At 42.0% G+C, this 14,507-nt stretch overlaps 1 protein-coding gene across 1 annotated transcript in view; it reads left to right on the top strand.

Moving 5' to 3' along the window:
- chd5 (chromodomain helicase DNA binding protein 5) overlaps positions 1–14,507 on the top strand; it is a 61,423-nt gene that overhangs the window by 20,657 nt on the left and 26,259 nt on the right. Inside the window, exons 8-15 of the mRNA XM_034139525.1 lie at positions 832–998; positions 2,523–2,741; positions 8,153–8,359; positions 8,865–9,076; positions 10,043–10,174; positions 11,822–11,930; positions 12,597–12,788; positions 13,869–14,069. Coding sequence (XP_033995416.1) covers positions 832–998; positions 2,523–2,741; positions 8,153–8,359; positions 8,865–9,076; positions 10,043–10,174; positions 11,822–11,930; positions 12,597–12,788; positions 13,869–14,069 — 1,439 coding nt within the window. The remainder of the gene's footprint in view (positions 1–831; positions 999–2,522; positions 2,742–8,152; positions 8,360–8,864; positions 9,077–10,042; positions 10,175–11,821; positions 11,931–12,596; positions 12,789–13,868; positions 14,070–14,507) is intronic.

Raw genomic sequence — 14,507 nt, 5'->3', positions numbered from 1 at the left:
TATTTTTAAATAAATTGTACAGTACATTTTGCTCTGGTAATCCACCCCTCTGGTGGGATCAAGATAATCTAGTTTTTTGGGATCAAACTGATCCCAGTCCTGTGTTGTCGGTTTGAACTACCCGTTTTGAAGATTTGATCCAGATTAAAGCTTGGATTGGATGTCCTGATCTGATCGGATATCAAAGTGATCCTAATCCTGTTTTTTGGTTTTGAACTACCCAAAATCCAAATCTGATCCGATCAGATAGGGATTAAAAGTTTTGAACTACTGGCCGTGATTACAGCTGCATACTATTGAATTTCTGTGGGAAAATAAACAGATTTTAAAATTAATTGATTTCAAAATACTACTTTTCTAAAGCACTAAATTGTTAAAGGCCAAAATACATTTCTGATCTTCTGCTACATTAATCGATAGACCTCATGTCTCTTTGATAAAACATATGTCTGAAAGAGATAATAATAGTAATCCAAACGTTCACAACAGATAACCCCCTCAGTAAAAGTAAGAAACACATAAGACAAAATTAACGAACTAACATCCCCCTTTATTTGGTCTTTTAAATAAAAATAAAAATGTTTTCAGCTGTCGTTTGAAAGCTTACCTGAGTTTGCCTCTCTTATATGTCCTGGTAGGGTGTTCAATAGTTTAGGGGCGTAGTGGATAAAAGCTGATTCCCCCATTTTTATATATGTCCTTAATCCTGTTTTATTCTATTTGAACTCTTTTTATTTTCTAGTTTCTAGGCTTTGTAATGGCTTTTTAAAGTGTACTTAAATATCCTGTTATAAAGTGGCCTTTTCCTTCCTCTCCCTGTACCTGCTGCAGAGGAAGATGGGGACGGCTATGAGACGGACCATCAGGACTACTGTGAGGTTTGCCAGCAGGGGGGGGAGATCATCCTGTGTGACACCTGCCCCCGAGCGTACCACCTGGTGTGTCTGGACCCGGAGCTGGAGAAGGCCCCCGAGGGCAAGTGGAGCTGTCCACACTGTGTGAGTACATTAAAGTTTATTTATAAGTATATTCAGGAAGTTATATTATGTATGCAAACAATCAGCTAGTGTATCAGTTTGGTTGGGGCACCAACAGTTAAATTAAATGTGAACACACATGGGGCTTACCAGGTACAGGTCCAGGGGCCCCGAAGGGTCAGGGCCCCCTTGGCCTTGACTTACGAAATGTCACTCAAAGAGACATATACCAATTATTTAGAGACTCAAAGTAACCACGAAGGAACTGCATCAACTAAAATGAAATTGTTACAGCTCTAAAATGTAACAATTTGAGATACTTTCCGATCATATTTTGTGACATCAAATGTTCTTTCACTGTAACTTTTATTCATGTATCTTTGCTTTTCAATGAGTGTTTTTAACCCTTCTATTGTCTTCGTTTCCCCCCATTACTTTGGTGTTCGCGGTCAAATTTGACCGGTCCTGTTTTAACTGCTATTACATTAACACAAAAACCATTAATCATCACCAAATTTCATTTAACACCCTTTCTAACTGTACATATTGTATCAGACTACTGGTGTACATGAAAACTGCAGTAAATGTACAAAGAATAGACACTGAACATGTATTGCGTGTGCCAGGTGTGATCTATGTGGGGGGATGGGCACATAAGAGCGGGAAATGGGTCAAATTGTTCTGTGTGTGTGTGTGTTTGTGAGTGCCAGGTGTGATTCACATGGGGGGATTGGGCACATAAGGGGGACACACACATCTAGAGTGTGTGTGTGTGTGTGTGTGTGTGTGTGTGTGTGTGTGTGTGTGTGTGTGTGTGTGTGTGTGTGTGTGTGTGTTGTGTGTGTGTGTGTGTGTGTGTGTGTGTGTGTGTGTGTGTGTGTGTGTGTGTTTTATCTGATCCGGATGGTTACTAATTCCTTTTCTTTATGGCGGTCATTTTTGACCGGGAACCCCATGGGTGTTACAAAGTTGACTAAATTCAATGAAAGTGGTGATCAGCCATTTTATATGTTCAAATGTCTAATGTGAAGTTATGATAAACTTATGATTGATGAAAGTAGTAAATCGGTCAGATTTGACCCGAAGACAACAGGAGGGTTAAGTGCCATTTTATATCGTTACTTTTAAAAGAGTGTTTTTAAATGTCATTTCATAATATGTTTCTTAATGCTCTTAATGTCTTTCATTTTTGTAAAGCACATTGAATTGCCTTGTGTTGAAATGTGCTATATAAATAAACTTGCCTTGCCTTTCACTTCAAGCCCGGCTCTAGACTGCCGTAAGACAGAAACATCTTCCTCCACCATATACTGATTTAACTTCTCTCTGATTCTTTAATTTTAATATTATTTACAGGCTCAAAAAGGGTAAAAGTATCCAATATTTTACACAAAAATTGCCAAGATGAGAGACAATATCAACATTTTAATGTAACTTTTTAAAGCATTGACATGACAAACACTATAAACACTATAAAAATAATCGGTTTAATTAACAGCGTTTAACCTCCTTCTCCAACCTTCACCACCTGTTTCCCTCTCTCAGGAGAAAGAGGGGATCCAGTGGGAGGCCAAAGACGAGGAGGAGGAAGAGGAGGAGCCCGTAGGGGAGGAAGAGGACGACCACCTGGAGTTCTGCAGAGTGTGTAAAGATGGGGGAGAGCTGCTGTGCTGTGACACCTGCCCATCGTCCTACCACATCCACTGCCTCAACCCCCCCCTGCCCGAGATACCCAACGGGGAGTGGCTGTGTCCACGCTGCATGGTGAGCTCTACAGATACTCTTTTTTAATTGTTGTTAAAGGACAGACACAATCATACAATGTTATAGTTGAAGCAGTGTATGTCCGACCATTTTATTCCCCCTTCAGAAGTACCCCGTCTTAATACCTCATTCTTCCCTTCCCATTCTTACCTTGAAAAACCATATACAATTTTAACCCAAACAGACATTGATTAATCAAAACAGAGTTAAAATAGATAAAAAGCTTGTGAGTTCATTTGTCTGCTTTTTGTATGCCTTGGATGCTTTTTAAAGTAAGGTTTTATAATCGTTTGGTTGAAAGTGTTTCGGTTCCTTACAGTTTTTTTGGTTTATTTATAAAAGAAAGCTTTATACTTTAATTAGTTCAGTCATGCAGGGTGGGTCATGAGCATAAGAGCGTGATCGCCAATGCAAGTGGCCGAAATGGCTCTCTGGGGGTGGCTGGCACCTCCCTTACGGCCCGTCCACACGGCGGCGTGCGTTGAAGCTTCAACACTTCTGCCCATTCACTTTGAATGGGGTGACGTCACGTTTCGCCGAACTGCATTGTGGGAGCGAAGCGTAGCTTCAGAAGCGTTGCTCGCGACGAAAGTTGAGCAATGTTCAACTTTTGAAGCTTCGGCGGAAGCGTGAGCCAATCGAATCATATGCCAGTACAAGCTCTAGCCAATCAAACCGCGTGCTTGTGTGTCCGGGGCGGGAGATTCATGTGATTGGTTGTTGGTCGAGTTTCAGCCCCCCCCGCCGGCAAGCTTCAACGCACGCCGCCGTGTGGACGGGCCGTTAGGGGTAGGTTGAGAAGTTCAGTCATCGGGAAACGGACTTGGACTCCAGTTGAGATGGTTCCGGCACCAAGTAAGGATGCCACCTGGGTCCTCCCTGGGGAGGTGTTTCAGCAGTATCCAGCTGGGAGGAGACCAAGGGGCTGACCCAGGACTAGGTGGAGGGATAACGTCTCCACGCTGGCCTGGGAGCGCCTTGGAATCACCCAGTCAGAGCCGGTTGATGTGGGCGGGGAAAAAGAAGTTTGGGGCTCTCTGCTGGAACTGCTTGTTCTACAACCAGACTTAGATAAGCCGATGAGGAGGGATGGATGGATGGAACAATAGATGGATGGATGGATGGAACAATAGATGGATGGATGGATGGAACAATAGATGGATGGATGGATGGAACAATAGATGGATGGATGGATGGAACAATAGATGGATGGATGGATGGAACAATAGATGGATGGATGGATGGAACAATAGATGGATGGATGGATGATGTATTGATTTATTTATTTATTGACTGATGGATGGATAGTTCAAATGGCAATAACAAATTCAAATGGTGGTAAACATATGCTTATTATTTGATTTATTTTATTCTTATTTGATTATGTTTTGGGAAGATTTCCTTCTCATGAATCAGTCCCTGGCTCTAATGACTCTTTTTTTTTTGTTGCCTTTATTTATACAGGTGAATCTCATTGAGACACCAGGTCTCATTCTCAAGAGAGACCTGTTCAGTGGTAACACCACCACACAAAGTTACAGACAGACAGGACACTAAACACAGAGGCAACAATCAAATAAAACATCCTAAAAAGTATTCAGATATAGCAGGTGCAAACACCCACAAATGATTTCTCCAGCTTTTTTAAAATGAGTTTAAAATCCGTGATGGGTATCAAACTGGTCAGCTTAAGTTCCTGCTGAAGTGTGTTCCAGGTCGAGGGGGCAGAGTATGATATGGCTTTTTTCCCAAGCACCGTGCGAACTGAGGGGACGGACAGAGTGATGTAATGTTGAGATCGTAGGCTATAGCTGTACTGTTTGTGTGATATGTAAGTGGATATGTAGAGGGGCAGCAGTCCAAGCATAGCGGTATAGATGAGTTTGTACCAGTGCAGTGATCTGCGCATTGATAATGATGTCCAGTTGACTAAAGAGTACAGCGTGCAGTGGTGTGTGAGGGGTTTACAGTTGGTTATGAACCTCAGAGCCCCATGGTAAACAGCATCCAGCAGATGAAGGGAGTGAGCTGAGGCGTTCATGTACACAACATCCCCGTAGTCCAAGAGCAGCAAAAATGTGTTTCCGTGTTTCCGTTTCCTAGCACTTGTGGAGAAGCAGGCCTTGTTTCTAAAAAAGAATCCCAGTTTTAATTTCAATTTCCTTAAGAGATTGTCAATATGAGGTTTAAAGCAGAGGTTTTCATCTATAGTGAGGCCTATCTGTAGGTTTTAACAGCTTCAATGGGGTTATGCTGTGCAGACATGATGCAGGGAAGAACAGTTGGTAACCTTTTCTTATTTGAAAACAACATGACTTTTGTTTTGTCTGAATTTAACACCAACCTAAGGTGGAACAGATGTGACTGAAAAGTGTCAAAAGCAGACTGCAGACGTTCAAATGCAAGGGCAACAGTGCTAGCACAACAGTACACAACAGTATCATCTGCATATAGATGTACAGAGGCATCAATATTTTGACCCACATCATTTATATAAATTGTAAAAAGGGTCGGTCCCAAGACCGAACCTTAAGGAACACCTCTGGGCACATTAAGAAAGCTTGAGGAGAGACCGCTGAATTGTACACATTGCTTCCTATTTGACAGATAGTTTGCAAACCAACCAACAGCTTGGTCAGACAGGCATATATGGGATAACTTCTGGCATAGAATGCCATGGTCCACAGTATCAAATGGCTTGGATAAGTCTATAAAAAGGGCAGCACAGTAGCTCTTTGCGTCCAAGCCTTCAACAATGTCATTCACTACTTTCAAAGCAGCCGTTACTGTACTGTGCTGCTTCCTAAAGCCTGACTGGTGAGGCGATAGAATGTTGCTCAAGCTTAAATATTCTTTGATTTGATCATTCACCAGCCTTTCAAGTACTTTAGCTAAAATAGAGAGCTTAGAAATTGGTCTGTAATTATTCATCACCATGGGATCACCACCTTTCAATAAGGGGAGAACATTTGCAGTTTTCCAAACATCTGGAATGACATTGTTTGTTATAGAAAGATTAAAAACATGACACAGTGGTTCGGCTATAATATCTGCAGCTAGACGTAAGAAATAAGGGGGGAGATCGTCTGGGCCTGCTGATTTTTTGGGGTCTAGGCCCTTTAGAGCCTTACAAACCTCCCCAACAGAGAAGGGATTGAAGGAGAAAGTGTGGCTGCTGGAGGCATGACTGGTGGTGATGGAGGGAGGTGATTTACCAAAAGATAATGTGTCAAACAAGGAACTGGAGGCAATAAAATGTTTATTAAAACAATTAAGCATCTCTGTCTTATTTGACACAGGGGTGGAGTCAACAACAATGTTAGGATGCAGCTCTAAGGAGCGAGAGCTGGCAGAGAGGGATTTTATGGTGTGCCAAAATCTCCTAGGATCGTTTAAATTGTCTGTGGTCTGGGATAAGTAAACATCGCTTTTGGCTTTTTTAATGGAGGCAGTACAGCGATTACGCAGTTGACGAAAAAGAAGCCAGTCAGCCTCAGAGCCTGTCTTCCTCGCAGCCCAAAGCAGATTCCTCTTGGGTAAGAGGGCTGCCAGATCAGAAGTGAACCAGGGGGTATCACGGCCCTTCACCCTGAACCGACGAAACGGAGCATGTTTATTTAAAAAATAACTAAAACTGTCATAAAAATATTTCCAAGCATGGTCAACATCACCAATCAATAAAATACGATCCCATTTAAAATGAACTAAGTCATGAAAAAAGGATTGCTCTATAAAGTGCTTCACATTTCTTTTCAGAACAACACAGGGCTTAGTACGGGGGACTTTGGTGTCCCGAATAGCACCAACTGAACAAGGATCACTTAGGTCATTAGCAAAGAACCCGGTTGCAGTATATTTATGGGGTTGATTAGTAATTAAAAGATCGATAAGAGATGATTGTTTTAGACACCTGGTGTTAAGACGAGTGGGACTTTCAATGACTTGTGTAAAGTTGAGAGACATACAATGAGCTTTAAAATCATCAGACACTGGTGAAAGCCAGTCCCAGTTAAAATCACCTACCAGGATGATTTCCTTAAACTGTAGTTGAGATAAAAGCTGCATTAGCGAGGATAATGTGCCGTTTGTAGCAGAAGGGGGCCTATAGCAACCAACAACAGTTAAAAACTGACCACCAGATAAATCAATTCTTAGTGCTAAGATTTCAAACGGCTTAATAGCAGATTTGGAGAGGATGACCTGTGCAGCAAGATTATGTTTCAGTAAATTGCCACGCCACCACCTTTCCTGGGGCGGTCCAAACGATAAATATTGAAGCCGTCAATTTTGACATCTTTATCCAATGTTTTCTTTGAAAGCCAAGTCTCAGAAACAATAATCAGATCAGCTCCAGTTGACTCTGACCAAATTCACAACATATCCATTTTGGGAAGCAAGCTGCGAGCATTTACATGGATGATGTGTAACCCAGACAAGTTCTTAAAGTCCACCGGGGTGTTACATGCCATTAAAGGACCAGGTTTAGGCTGAATACCAGACAGAAGTAAAAGCAACATAATTAAGCACTTCTGCTTAAATGTCGTTATAGTCAGGAGACTAGAAGAGTGAGTTTAGCATATTCCGCCCGGTTGTTGGCCCGCTTGTTGGCCTCGATAGAACCACGATTTTGTCGGGCCAGAAAAAAGGTGAAAAAGTAGCCCCGGGCCGGAACTAGGCCTAGTGGAAGCGCAACCAAAAACGGGCCCGGCACGACACGGCACGCTTAAACCGCGCCCCCCGGAGGTGGAAATGCGCCATTAGAAGAATACTGGCAAAGGGCATCTGTAGGGTTTCCCACGGTGAAGGCCCCAGGAAAACAACAGATCCCGCGAACCCAGGGGCAGTAATTCCAATAATAAGAAACATTTCCAAAACTAATCACATGCGACAACCATCCATTATGTTCATGGCCCAGTGTGGATGTCACACCATCTGTGGTAACCAGCCGCGGGCGTAAGGAGTCTGGGTTGCCGATAGCATAGCCGCTAAAACTCCATGCCACGACAAGGCAGAGGAACACAGGAAAATACGCCATCGTAATAGCCAGAGGAGAAGAGCGGGGCAAAACCACTCAACATAGGCCTACCCGATCCGCCGATGGAAGTGGCACCCGTCCTGGGTAGACAGGGCCCGGACTACTGGTCTTGCAGGGCTCGGTGCCGGCGATGACAGTTGGCAGTAGCCTCCACACGAGCGAAGCCCACTCTGTGTTGCTAGCGTGTTGTATGGGGCTCGGTCCTCCACAGGTAAACACACCGGGGCTTGGTCCTCCGCAGGTACTGGTGTGTAGCGATTCACAGCGAGGCTTTAGAAAGGAAGTTCGGTATCGGGAAAAGCACCATGAGGTCCCCGGCTCAAAGAACCTGCTACAGATATCTGCATGTATAACAGCTCCTCTCTTTGTTTCTCAGTGCCCTCCCCTGAAAGGTAAGGTCCAGAAGATTCTGCACTGGACGTGGGGAGAGCCCCCGCTGCCAGCAGAGCCGCCTGAGGGCCCTGACGGCACGCCAGGTGATCCGCTGATCAACCCTCCGCTCAAGGGCCGCGCAGAGCGGGAGTTCTACGTGAAGTGGGCCGGCCTCTCATACTGGCACTGCTCCTGGGTCAGCGAGCTGCAGGTGAGATACCAGAAGTAGGTCCAACTGAAATTAACATTGGGCCAGAGGAATTACAGCACCTGTCCTCTTTGCTTAAAGGGGAACACATACAACGAGCCAAGAGAAGTTCCACTGGACCATCGTACAGTTTGATTTAAAATGGTCATAATTGTTCCTTCAGCCATTTAGCTGTCAGTTTTAGAGAAGTATAAATGCTCCTTGTTTCACACATCAAACTATTCTAAAATGCAATTACTTTGATTTAGCAATTCAAAGCACTTAAACCTAACTTGCATTTAATTTAGCTACATCTGAACAATTGCTTGACTTTAGATTTGGCCCTGGAGAAGTCGTCTTCCTTTCCTAATTGATTTTGTATCCATCTTCCTTTATTGAATTCATTCTGGATCTTGAAGTACTTAGTCTTATTACCATGGAAAGTTGATATGTTGCAGTTAAACCTTTTGCTCGAGGTAGTGCTGAATGACACTGAGCAGAATTGATTGTTCTCTCTGGGGTTGTGCAGTTGGAGCTGTATCACGCGGTCATGTATCGGAACTACCAGCGTAAGAACGACATGGACGAACCTCCGCCATTTGACTACGGCTCGGGTGAGGAGGAGCTCAACAACGAGAAGAGGAGGAGCAAAGACCCCCAATACGCTGCGATGGAGGGGCGCTTCTACCGCTACGGCATTAAACCAGAGTGGCTGGTGATGCACCGGATAGTAAACCACAGGTGGCTGCTCACAGTTACACACATTCTTACATCAAACACTGTTTCAGTTTGAGGATAAAGATGTTTATAGACTTAAACATTCTTGAAGGTAAGCTGCTGCTCAGTTTGATTTGGGCTTGGTGGCTTTCATGTACTATCACATTATAGATAGAGATTAGTCCTAATAACACAGCATACCTCAGAATGGGAGATAGTAGAGGTTTAAAAAGACTGAAAATGGATGATGAACAGCACAGAACACTTTTCTGCAAACAGAAAGATGTTTCTATATGTTTCGATTAAGACCCTGTCATTCATTATTTACAGATACATATTTCAGACAGATTCAGTTTGTCGTGCATCTGTATACCTGAAACATAAGGGCATAGAATAGTACACAATAGAAACACAAACCCACCGGTGATTGAAGTTAAAGAGTATATTGTTGCACAACACTTTAAGAGACAGAATACTTGCGATTATGTCAGTCTTGCGTATGTATCTAAAGACAATTCAATTCGTACTGTTTTTATACTCTCTTTGATCCAAAAGACATTTTGACAAATCCATGGTTACGTGTCATCCTTATGTCAAATACCATTAACCTAGTCCTATGGGATTTACCACATCTCAACACACCTATAACAGAAAGAAAGACAATCATGGTACAGAGGTTTTGAGAAAACAATGATTATCATCAGCATGGCTTCACACTATTGACTATATCAAATCTGAAGATTACTTCGACAAGTTTATTGTACTATCCTTTTGTTTGACTATAAGAGATATTCTCTGAAATCGAATCATACATTAAAAAAGTTCAACTCAAAGTTTGCAGCTACAAGTGCAGCAAGGAAAATAGGTTTTATGTTTTTATATGTGTCATGTTCCATTAACAAATACTAACAAAGAGCTTTCATATTGACTGGTTAACAAACCCTCTAAAATCCCTGACTTCTCTTGTTATATGTTCATGCTTTCTTACAGTTTCGATAAGGACGGAGATGTGCATTACCTGATCAAGTGGAGAGACCTGCCCTACGACCAGTGCACCTGGGAGGGGGATGACTTTGACGTCCCGGAATATGAAATTCACAAAGCTTCTTACTGGGACCACAGGTTGGATAACAATGAGAATGTTAAGAGAGTTAGAGATTTAAACCATAGCTGTTCTTTACCATGCTTTGGTAGTAACAGAAAACATTGATTACATTGAAACTTTGACATAAACCATCATGTGAACATCCAACAACATATGTTCCTCTGATCCTAAATAAAGTCACATTTAAAATCTTAGCCTTTTTTAACTCTAAAATGTGATGTAATTCTGTGTAAATAAGGACTATTGACCATACATTCCATAAAGTCGAGTACAACTTGTGGTAATGGCTTGGAATTTCGTTGGCTAAAAGGAGTAACACAGATTTGGGTGATGATTTATATGATGTGCTTTATAAACAATTAAGTCATATTGCATCCTTTTGTTGCATTGTATTTGATATTTAGTTCATTTAAAGGGGACCTATCATGCAAAATGCACTTTTGTACGTCTTTTATACATGAATATGTGTCCCCGGTGTTCCAGGGAACTCACCAAGTGTCAGAAAACACAACCCTCATACCCAAATCTCTAAAAAAGGGGCTGCAACGGATCTGATAAAAACTGATCCAGATTTGAACACGTTACTGACGTCAGGACAGTGGCGCTACGGCTATTGGGCCAACTCTCCACCTATCAGGGGAATGTGGGGTTGGGCCACGGCCGGCCATTGCCGCTCGAAAGCGCTGGAGACGCTGTAGTACATATGCCAGGCCTGTAAGTGGCGCTGTAGTCTGCCACAAAAGCAGCGAAGAAGACTTCCTGCCCATAGTTACCATGGTTACTCTTCTGTTTATTCTCCGCTGTGGCTTTTTTTCTCCCTCCCCGAGGCAAGCGTTTGCTCCCGCTGCTTTAATTCAATGCAATCCCTCCCCGTCGAGGCAAGCACTGTAATTCTCTCCGGTTAGTCCACCAGCAGATGACAAACACCCACCTCTCCGCCTCTTCCAAGGAACGAGGGGACCGTGTGGCAGAGTTTCAGTTTCAGTTTCTTTCGCTGGTCAAGATGTCCGTTAAAGTTTAAATCTTCCGGACAAAATTAGAAAAGTGCCGGTCAAAGGTCTTCTTTGTTATTTATTGAGCTTTAAAACAAATGAATAACGACTCTATAGGCCTATAATAATATAATAAAACCATAGACTGTATATATAAATAAAACACGGAGGACGGAGATCTTTTTTTCTCCCCCTCTTGACTTCATCAGAGCACGGCTCCCCTCTCCTGCAGGGGGGCGTGGTCAGCTGCAGCTCACAGAGATCAGCCCCGTAGACAGCAAACAGCACATAGAGCGAAATGAGGCATGGCTAAAATGCATGATCTGTTTGGTATTTTGAAAACAGAAACGTATAAATATACCTTATATAGGTATGGCCCTACAATATATCATTTAAATATAGCATGATAGGTCCGCTTTAAAGAAAGGGAGAGAAAGCAGCTTAAAATACTTAGATGAGATTACTGATTACATGTACAGGTAATTTGTAAATGTAACAGATTTTATTTTATAGTAACCCTCCCAAAAGAAAGTGAGGATAACTAGAATGAGACCCCGGCAATTGATAAATAAACAAAGCATATGCTGCTGTTTCCCCTCTGCCCTCTGCCCCTCTCTGTGATGCCCCTCTTTTAGATGTTTGGCTCATCATGTTGCTGCTCTTATTTTCCAGGGAGCAAATACTCGGGGAGGACCAACGCCCCCTGGTGGTGAGGAAAGTAAAGAAACTCAAAGAGGACCATCAAAAGAGGGAGGTCCCTCCTGACGCTCCCATCATAGATGTGAGTTTGGAGATTTACATCCACTTTCATCACAGAAGTCTAATAGGTTGCCTGGTTTATGGAAGACATAGAGTGCTTGTTACAGAAGATCCAAAGTAATTCGATCAGATGGAATGTATTGATCCTAAATTGGGAAATTGTTCTGTTACAGAAGCATGTTAACAAGGCACATGAGTTAAAAAAAACAGTTAATATATACATGTCAACGGTAGAAAGATCCATAGATAGAGTATCCACAGAATACACAATATGAATTACACAGGAAAATGCAACTAATTATCATGACTTTTTATAATAGTTGTGCTCTACTTTAAATGTCCTACTATATATGGATTATTTCTTTACATTTCTTTACATTGGGGTTAATGTTGCTGTTGATAGTAGCCCTTTTATTTCTTTACCAAATGCAGCAGTAGCCGGGTTCATAGGGACTTGGCTTGGGAATCGGATGGTCACTGGTTAACAAAAAAAAACTGTTAGCTGGGGAGGTGCTGGTTCACCTTTTGGGCTCTGCCTTGGTGTCATTGAGCTAGGAATTGAACCCCCAACTGATCCAGGGTGCCAAATCATGGCAGTCCCGTCACTCTTACACCAGTCCATTGAAGTATGCATTTGTGCATGGGTGCACTGATTAATAAAGTATGTCTTGTCTTGTCCTATCTCCAGCCAACCATCAAGTTTGAGCAGCAGCCGTGGTACATTAACGCCACGGGGGGCACGCTGCACCCCTACCAGCTGGAGGGTCTGAACTGGCTGCGGTTCTCCTGGGCTCAGGGCACCGACACCATCCTGGCTGATGAGATGGGGCTGGGGAAGACGGTGCAGACCATAGTGTTCCTCTACTCACTCTATAAGGAGGTGAGGGCGTCTGCTTTTACTAAAATCAGATTACACATTCTGCAGTGTAAGAGCACCAATTCCCAAAATATAGATGTATTGGACAACAAGATGTCAATTATAAAGACTTGTGTACACTGACATTTTATTTTATTTTGAATGAGCTTTTATAAGGTAGGTGGATGCAGGAAACAATTTGATCCAAATCCAGATATATTTGTATTTTTCAAAGTAATTTCAGCCTTATTATATTTATAACTTGTGTTCTCTTATTTTATTTATTTTAAATAAATGTTTTTTACTATTTTTAAATAAATGTTACCCTATTTTTGAAAACATTTCCACTAAACCCATGTTCAGTTTACTAACATTTATAAAATATCCTTACCTTTTTTTGTTGTACATTCAGATAAATGTATAGTCAAATTAATTGTAACAGCTAGCCATTATTAGTATCTTAATTCTTATTATATTTAAACAAAGCAAACAAAGTATTTCCCAAAAATAAAGTATATATATACAGGGTGTCCGCGGGGTCTTAAAAAGTATTAAAAGTTGATAAATCAATTTAGCGAAAATTAAGGCTATTAAAAAGTATTAAAAGGCATTTTCCAAGGTATTACATTTTGTAGCTTGTTTTCAATAAGTATATAAATTGTCCAAAGAGGTTGTATTCTACAGTTTGCCTGAATGTAATCATTGCGTAGGTGTGTAGTGTGATTCTGTGTAGTTTATTTATGGCATCCCGTTGGATTTGACGTCATCTGAACAGGACATCGCACGCTCACTGCTTGATAGCGCGCGAAGGTCCGTTTACGCCGGTTGTTAAACAACATCGTTACGGGGAAATGCAAGTCTGCGTCCAAATGGTTGGAAGATAAGGAGGAAGGACAATCAATACTGTATATAGTAAATGTGTGTCGCCAATGTGACCGGTTAAAACTCCAAGTGGCGATGAGGTCTTAAAATGTATGGAAAGGGTCTTAAAAAAGGTCTTAAAAGGTATTACATTTGACTTCAGGATTCCTGCATATACCCTGATATATTTCCACTGTGCTGCAAAAGTAGTTTGTGTCATGTTTTTCCCCCTCCCTCCCTTAGGGTCACTCGAAGGGGCCCTTCCTGGTGAGTGCGCCCCTCTCCACCATCATCAACTGGGAGAGGGAGTTTGAGATGTGGGCTCCGGACTTCTACGTGTTGACCTACACCGGAGACAAAGACAGCCGGGCGATCATCAGGGAGAACGAGTTCACCTTCGAGGACAGCGCCGTGAAGACCGGACGCAAGGTGTTCCGCATGAAGGTGAACACGCAGCTGTTTCCTACTGGAAGAACATGCAAGAACACTTTTCTCTCCAAAAAAATAAAAACACCTGTAAATTGCTTCCTATGTTTTTCAAGACCTAAGATGGAGACTGGGGGGTGTTTGTTTGTACATGCATGTGTGAGTGGGGATGCACAATGATATGTGCTGACATCAACTGTTTCTTATTCTTTGTTCTTAATTTAATTTTTTACCCTTTTTTGGGATAAATAAAAATGATGTAAAATGTTTCAAAGTTGAACCTAGGTAATTCAAAACTCTCACTCAGTAAAAATACAATCATTCATTTTAAGAAAAAACGCAAACAATTATTTTTCATCCAGGATTTGATCTCGAAATGGACTATTGTGACATTCAAGTCACAGGAAACAAAACATCAGTTAAAGGCTATATATACAAAAAGTTAAATAACATTTT

Source organism: Trematomus bernacchii, unplaced genomic scaffold, assembly GCF_902827165.1.
Source record: "Trematomus bernacchii unplaced genomic scaffold, fTreBer1.1, whole genome shotgun sequence".
NCBI lineage: Eukaryota > Metazoa > Chordata > Actinopteri > Perciformes > Nototheniidae > Trematomus > Trematomus bernacchii.
The sequence above is the reverse complement of the archived record's forward strand: the minus strand, read 5'-3'. Positions and strand labels throughout refer to the sequence as shown.